This window comes from Homarus americanus, unplaced genomic scaffold (genome assembly GCF_018991925.1).
Source record: "Homarus americanus isolate GMGI-L3 unplaced genomic scaffold, GMGI_Hamer_2.0 scaffold21036, whole genome shotgun sequence".
NCBI lineage: Eukaryota > Metazoa > Arthropoda > Malacostraca > Decapoda > Nephropidae > Homarus > Homarus americanus.
In genome coordinates, this window is record NW_024726395.1 from 22501 (window position 1) to 30611 (window position 8111).

General features: G+C 36.3%; 1 protein-coding gene across 2 annotated transcripts in view; it reads left to right on the forward strand.

The window, feature by feature from the left end:
• Positions 1-7449, forward strand: part of LOC121865621 (solute carrier family 35 member F5-like) — a 27330-nt gene extending 19881 nt beyond the window's left edge. Inside the window, exons 3-5 of one of the 2 annotated variants that reach the window (XM_042365142.1) lie at positions 451-600; positions 1326-1372; positions 2937-3714. In XM_042365142.1, coding sequence (XP_042221076.1) covers positions 451-600; positions 1326-1372; positions 2937-3042 — 303 coding nt within the window. In that variant the 3' untranslated portion in view covers positions 3043-3714. Of the gene's footprint in view, positions 1-450; positions 601-1325; positions 1373-2936; positions 3715-6605 lie in introns of those variants that run through there. The other variant, XM_042365144.1, reaches the window with a different exon arrangement.
• Positions 7450-8111: the final 662 nt, after the last annotated feature.

The window sequence follows — 8111 nt, forward strand, 5'->3', positions numbered from 1 at the left end:
GAAGACGGGGGAACAAGGATTAAAAAAAAAAAAGTAAATGGTAGGAGAGAAAGTGGAAGACCAAAAAGGAGATGAAAGAATGGGCTGGTGTATTTAATGGATAAAACGGGAATAGACAACAGGGAAGAAGCAGAGATCATGGTGTTGAGTAGTTTATGGGGATGGACCTGCCACTGAGGGGTGGTATTAGGTTTACTAAAGTAATGTGGGTAAAGCAGATGGAAATCTTTAGATTGTGTTGTGGAAGGGAAGCACTGTAGCAGAACACATCTTATGCACAAGTTATTAATGAATGATCAGCAGCAAATAATGGGAGGGTATCTGTTTCTCTTGAGCCTGAAACACTTTCTTTTTAGTATACGCTGTATGTAACATTAAGAGAAAATAAATATATAGTATAAGGGATGAAAAATAATAGACTTTTTTATATTTTTCAAATTTTATTTTCAGTATATCTTCAATGATACCGGCTTCAATAAACCTTTTTTCAGTACATACTTAAAGACCAGTATGTTTTCACTATATTTGCTGGGATTTATATTTTGGAGCCCCTGGAGACACCAATGTGCCCAAAGAAACCACGATGAGAGTATTTACCAGGTAAGTTATTTATTGCAATTCATATTAGATTATTTTTTTTTTATTTTTTATATGTGATATGGAAATAAATTTCTTTAGGGTAATTGTGTTGCTCTTTTTTCTGTGTTAACTAGACTTGAGTCATGCTATACATACTGTAGAATATTTACTGATTACAAAAGGCATTGGTTATTCCTTTTATTTCCAAGGCCTCCAGACCACCATTTTATTTCATAACTTTGCCTTCTCTTTCCCCTTTATCCCCTTCACTTCCTCTTGTGCTGAATAGAATCATCTGGCATTAGCCAAATGAAATATTTAAGAGACAATGAAGGGGTTAATACAGTAAAACCTTTATCGTTTATCAATCAATACTTTACAAATTGGCTAGTTCATACATGCAGTTCAATGTGTGTTATGTTCACCAAAAATTAAATATTTTACACTTCCATCAATATTGCAAAATATAAAATTAAAAATATAAGAAAATGTGTTCAACAAAAAACAATAGCAAAGCAAGTAGTGATGTACAGTATGTTCATTGTACAGCCCATTCTTCCTGCATCACCTGAAGAGGCACTGGGAGGGAGTGTATATTAATATGAAGTGAAAAATGTATTGTCAAAGCACTTGGTCAGTAATGTGTCCAAATTTAAGCTTTCTAGCTCAAAAATTTCCATAAATAACATCCAGACAACATTAAGTGTTGAGTTGAGTATGCTTCTAATATTCTCTTGCTATTACAGGAAGTGGATTCAATGGAGGATGAAGATTTACCGCTGTCAGACGTTTGGTATGTTGAATTGTACTTGCCATTTGTAGTTGTGATGTAGTACTTAATTGTGTTATTAACTCCTTCACTTCAGTGTTCAAATTATGCAAAGTATAAATAGATTTTGCGCCTTAATCCTTACAATAATTTTGTGTCATTTATATTAAGGTGATACAGCAATTATTAAAGCATAATATTTCATAGCTAAATAGAGTAATTTCTTATTGCTGGCTTTGTTCCAACAATTTCAGAAAGAGACTCAATTATAGCCTCAAATCTGGTGTAAAAGCATGTTGTTGATAAGCCTCCAAACTCCTCATTGCTCATGTCCCTCATTGTTATCTCTACCATTAGCATTGGGGAGTTCTGATGGTCAGTCGTCATTGTTATTGTCACTGCTGTCGATACCTTTCTTTTCTATATCTCTAAATTAGGTGTAAATTAATGTAAAAATAACAGTAAATTTATTGTGTGGCAGTTGTGGTAAGACTGGTGGAGGAGTGTGGTGTTTTTTTTATGAGGGAAAGACAATTGTTTGAAGACCGGGTTGGGCAAAGTGTTTTATAACCATTTTCCACGCTTGTGTGGATTAGCCGTGATTATCTGATGGCAACTTTCCATTCTACAGTCTTTTGCATTCCCTCTTGTCAGGTTCTTAACTCTTAATGTCATTTCTTACAACCTCTCCCCATGTCATTCTTGGCTCTTCTCCCCCCACATTTAGACTCATACACCTCTTGACCTAATTAGTGTGATTCATTCTCCAAAATTCCAAACCATCTCAGCATACTGCTACACAGAATTTTGCCAATAGAACTCAATACCAGCCACCCTCTTACCTCTGAAAAGGATTTTTTGTCTTTCAGTGCCACATTGCATATCCACCTCACTAGTCTCATTTAACTTGATGGATAAATGTATTGCAACTGCATAGGTTGTAGTAGAGTGGTGTGGTCCAAAATTGTTTGGGTACACCTGTTTAAAATTTGCATGACAGGAGAAATTATGTATTAATGAATATATGTAGCACATAGTGAAAAGTGTTCACTTACTTAAAAATTTCTTCTATACAAAAGTCTATTCAGTATACAGACTGCATATAGTGAGGAATATCTATACTTAAACACTTGTCAAAAGGTTACTTTTAACAAGTTTTATGAACAATCTGAAACCCAGAGAATACATTAATTCTTTAGAAGTTGCTATTTTGCATGACCTGGCATTTTCTGAGAATGCAGCTACTGCACTGTGTGGAGTTTTACTGTGCTCAGAAACCTTCACCTAAGTCATTGATGAGGACCTCAGATGACTACGTACCTGAGGCTGATTACCCCCATTTTGTTATTTATTTTTTTCCCAAGTTTTTATCCATTTTATTATTATTATTTTTTACAGGGATTAGCCCACCCGGGCACAGGTCACTGACCCACATCGGGGCCTGGGGGCGAAAATGTCAGGAAATCTTAATCAAATTTATGGAAAATATTTTTTAATGTTTTACCAATAATTATCAGGGTTTATACTGATTATTGTAATGTATATTATAGAAGTATTTATTTTTATTACTCTTCTTATTAATATGAAGCTCTTGCAGACGAGAGACAGGCGCACCCCTCCACCTGTGCCCATCTTCACTTTGGACCAGCTGGCATCTAGTGTTGCGAGAGACAGTGATGCGAATGCTCAACTGACACATTTGGTCCTGTGGCACTATTTACCCATTCAACAAGCTAGAACGATTTATAACAACAATGATGAAAAGGTGTCTCTAAATTATTTTTGCCAGTCATATGTACAGGAGTTGTTAGCATTCAAAGATATGAAGTTAAGAATGCATTATAGGAAGAAAATTTTGTTGAAGAATTGGAAAATAAATTGGCATTCAACTCAAAAATTAAAACAAATATTTATTGGGGTTTATGATGATAGAAATATGAAAAATGAGGGAGTGAATTTAGAACTTAAATGAGAATAAATTGTGTGTGAAATGTAAAATCTACTTTTGGGGGAGGATTAGTAGTTGTGTGTGTGATCTGTTGTATCAGGTCATTAGGGTAAAGTACAATGATGAAATTTTTAATAAAATTTTTAGTTATAGATTTTGTTGAAAATAATAATGTGTGAAAGAAATTCACCATTGTTGTAATGTTCTGTGAGAGGGAAGTTGTACTGAAGATAGAATTATATATGTTGAATGTGTGTTTAACAGTTTTGATAATAAGAAAGTATAAGTTAAAGGTATATTACTGTAAGGAATGACATTTTTAGGATATCTAATGAAGGGGAAATTCGGAACTGAAAAGGTCCGCTCCAGTCTATTATATTGTTGTGTGTACTTTACATAAAATGGATAAAAACTTTGATTTTTTCTTTTTGTTTGAGATGGTTTTGTCATAAAAATTTACATTTGAGAGAGATCTGTATAACAGTATTCTCAACCTCTTGGTGCTTGGCATAACATGAACAGTGGAGATTATTGTTAATCCACTTGAATTACGATACCTGTAGTATTTAACCAAGTCATTAGTGCTAATTCAGCATATGGGCCCAGTTAGAGCTGAGGCCAAAGTGGTTAAGACCCAGACACTGAGTCAGAGACAATTTAATTTTTTTATGCCAAGATAATGGCTGCCAGACTGATATTAGATATTTAGAAATGACAGTTGATCAACTGTTCAGTGTTTTCCGGGTGTTTTTGTATGTTTGTAAGCATAATTCCTCTGACCCTTGCTTCATGCGAGGATTACATTCTGCAAAAACTTCGCCTGACTTGAAATCACAAAGTGAATTCTTAATCTTATGGGGATGTGTTCTACAACCATTTATGGAGCCCCTCTACCTTAATTCTGGCACTTTTTCATAACGACAATAAAAGACAACAGTAATGCTATAAAAGTTGAGGAAAAATCATTATAATACTCTAAGGTGGCCTAGAAATAATTAATATGCAATAAACTATAAACTAAGAAAAGCGAAGTGTGTGTGTGAGTGGGAGAGAGATAGAGAGAATGAACGAACGAACTTGGGAGGCAGTGGGCTGTAGCTATGTTGCTGACTCGCCACTCTAATGTGGCTTTGAAAAAAATAAAAATAAATAGTATAAAGCTATAAAATAAGAAAACTTAAGAGCATGGGTGTGTATGTGTGGGAAGTGAATGTTTGTATGGATTCGGTAGGCAGGAGGCTTTAACCGAGTCAGTGGCTTGTCACCCAGACCGTGCTCCCTCCCCTTGGTGTGATGTCATGGCATACAGATGCACACACACAAACACACGAAAGATACACCTGGTTGACTGCCTTGCTGAACTGATATGATATGAATCAATTTCATTGTTTATCATACATCATACAGTATTACGGTCAACCTTTCGCTGAAGTGAGGTAACTCTCACTACCCTAGCCCTGATAAACCAACTGACTGATCTCTCCGAACAGACCTGACAATGAATAAATAAATTTGTGGTCTTCAAAGGTGTTGAGCAAAAATCTGCATCATTGTTTGAGACAGACCTAAGCACCTGGGGATACCTGAAAAAAGCCTCAAGACTTTGGCTCGTTGTTCATTTTTACATGGCTTCTGTTTGTTCAGTGTTTTTGAAGAATACCTTGTATAACTATAGTACTGTATGTACTGTGTAAATTAAGGGTCAACTGTGAGTGCCTTGAGATAAATGTGCAGTATTTTTCAGGTGCCTCCAAGAGTGCCCTGGCACTCACTAGGCTGGTTTGGCCTTTGTATCTGTATTTTACTTACTAAATACTGTTTTAATTTCAATGAAACATAGTTTATCACTGAAAAAAAAATGAAACGGTATTATTCTGTCTTTTTTTACCTATATTCGTACTGTACAGTGTATACTGTAGTGTGCTAATAAACCCCTTGTGTTTAGGGGCTCTCTGCTGAATCAAATTATTTGGCATTAACCAAATAAAACATTAAAAGAGTGGCATCCCCATAGTGAAGGGGTTAACTTGGGGCTGAAATATTGAACACTTAATAATTTATCACATTTTTTCAAAGCCATAATTTTTGTGGTTCCTACACCATGGTCACAGAGTTTAAGTGTTGATTCAGTACCATCACTTTTGCATTTGTTAGGAAACATTATAATGGCAGCATAACTGATTATAATCTGCTGTGCATTATGAGTGATGAAAAAGAAATGTGAAGAGCACAAGTGCACAGATGATTTGGGAAAATTTTTTATATTGAATGTACAGTACGCCCGAATAATTCGTTAATTTTTATTTCGCAGTCCTCTATTATTCGCATGATGACACCCTGGATGTACCCAAGAATGTCTGCGGGTATTTTTAAAGTTGCCGTCATTTTCACTGCTGGGACAAGGAGCATTCGTTCTAGAGACAGTAATTTACTTTACCTGTATTGTGTATGTGTGTAGACACACACATATATATATGCAATACAGGTAAAAAAAAATTGTCCTGAGGGCAAACACATACATTTCTTTGTACACAAGTGAAAATGTACTCAACCTTTCGATTGTAATTATTGAAAAACCTGCTTTCCACTGTTGCAGCTAAAGCCAATGGTAGACTTGGCTAATACAGAGTATCTTTACCTTTATAAATAAGGATATATTTGTACCACTTTATTTGACACGAGTCAGACCTATCATTGACTATGAGTTTAATACTGGTCACTTTTTCTAGCCAAATATAATGAATTACTCCCCCCAAAATGCAGCATGTAGCAATAAATCTAGTCCCAGAGTTAGCATACAGGGCATTTGTCATATGAGGACAGATGCAAATCCTTGGGCCCATAGACATTACAAGACAGAGGGAAATTGGACATAGGATTGAGGTTTACTAGCTACTGCATAAATACTAAAACATTCACTTCTCAAAAATTTGGAAATGCAATATTGTACCAATTACTGTACTCTCAAGAGGCCACAGCTTCGTGTTAGCTAAACCTGATCATTGGAGAACCACTATGAAAGGAAACTGATTAGTTAAAAGGACCATAAATCCCTGGATTTTTTGTATTGCCCCCCCTCCCCTCCCCAAAGTGTTCTCATATGAAGCGTGTCAGTTCTTTTTCATGGATAACAAGGTATGACCACAGTATAGTCGAGGTTAACATAAATAATTTAGTCTTGAGTTGGCCATTGCTGTATGAAAAAGTTATGATATTTTCAGAGGGACATAATTGTATTGTAGTTTCATGATTATTTCAAAATGTTCAGAGCCCTAACACCACTCACCAAGCCCTCTCTTTTATTTTCAGAGTGAACCAAAGTATGTTCCTCTGAAACTACAAGAATTGCAAGAAAAAAGCTCTGATGGAGAATCTGATGACTCTTCAGTAAAGTCCGTCCGCTTCAGCAAATTGACAGAGGTATGTAGTGATGCTTCTTTTAAGAGAATACCAGTAACTATTTAAATTTAAAGGTAAGTCTAGATTGTTGGGAATGTAATTACTGAAAGTGAAGATCTTCAACAAATTCTTTATGTCCAGGGCTTAGTTTTGGAATTTCTGTAGTTCAAGACAGAGTTAATATGATTTAAATCAGAGTGAAAAAATCATGATTAGATTTTATTTTACTTATTTTTTTATACTAATAATAGAAACTATATTTTCCCTTGAGATTCTTTGTGGTAGTATAGCTACAGTTGATATAATTCAGCTCCCCACTAACTTGAATAATTGATGCAGAGCTCTTCCGGGAATGAGAGATTTCCCGGTAATGATACAAATTTCTCAAACCCGGAAAATTCAACATTCCTGGAATTTTTTATTGGTAAAAGAATACTACTTCGCTATTCGCAACCCCATTCTCATGGTGGGAGGCTACTGTCTTGCCTTTCAAGAAGACTTGAAAAGAGGCTTTTTGCCCTCGAGAATATTGCCCCATAGTTCTTATCTCCTGTATCTGCAAGCTGTTTGAAAAGATGGTCAAGTCTCGATTAGTATACTACCTGGGGAAGAATGCCCTTCTTTCACCATATTAATCTGGCTTCCGGATGATGCTGCAACAACAGATGCTCTTGTTTGTATTGAGTCCTCGGTCTGTGAGTCCTTTGCTCATTGCCAACATCTCATCTGTATTTTATTCGACCTAGAGAAAGCATATGACACAGCTTGGAGATTCGGCATCTTTAAGGACCTTCATAATTTTGGCTTGCAGGAAAATTTACCATCAATAATAGGTCAGTTCTTGGGCTGTTGGACTTTTAGGGTCCACATTGCCACAGAAATGTCAGCACCACATATTCAGGACCATTGCAATAAATGGGGTAACAGCTTCTCATTGTATGTAGACAACTTGGCCACTTGGTATGCAGCTTCCCGCAAGTTAGTGGCTGAACGTCACATGCAACTTGCACTAGATAAGGCTTTTCATTGGACCACAGAGCATGGTTTCAAATTTTCTCCCTTGAAGACTGTTACCATGCATTTCTGCTGCTGCCGCCAAGGTGTTCACCTCAATTCCAATCTACAGCTCTATGGTTGCCTGTGCTGTGTCACAGAGACCCATTTACTGGGCATTATCTTAACAACCAGCTTCTATAGCAGCCACATGTTTATTACCTGAAAGAGTCTTTAGTATGCTCTCAAGTTATTGAAAATCTTGGGGCACACTTCTTGAGGTGCTGACCGACGAATTCTGCTACACCTTTACCACATAGTACTAGTTAGACCCAAACTGGATTATGGGTGTGAGGTGTGCTCCTCAGCCACTGAGGTTAGACTCACTACACTGAACTCTATTCATCATGCTGGGGTGTGACT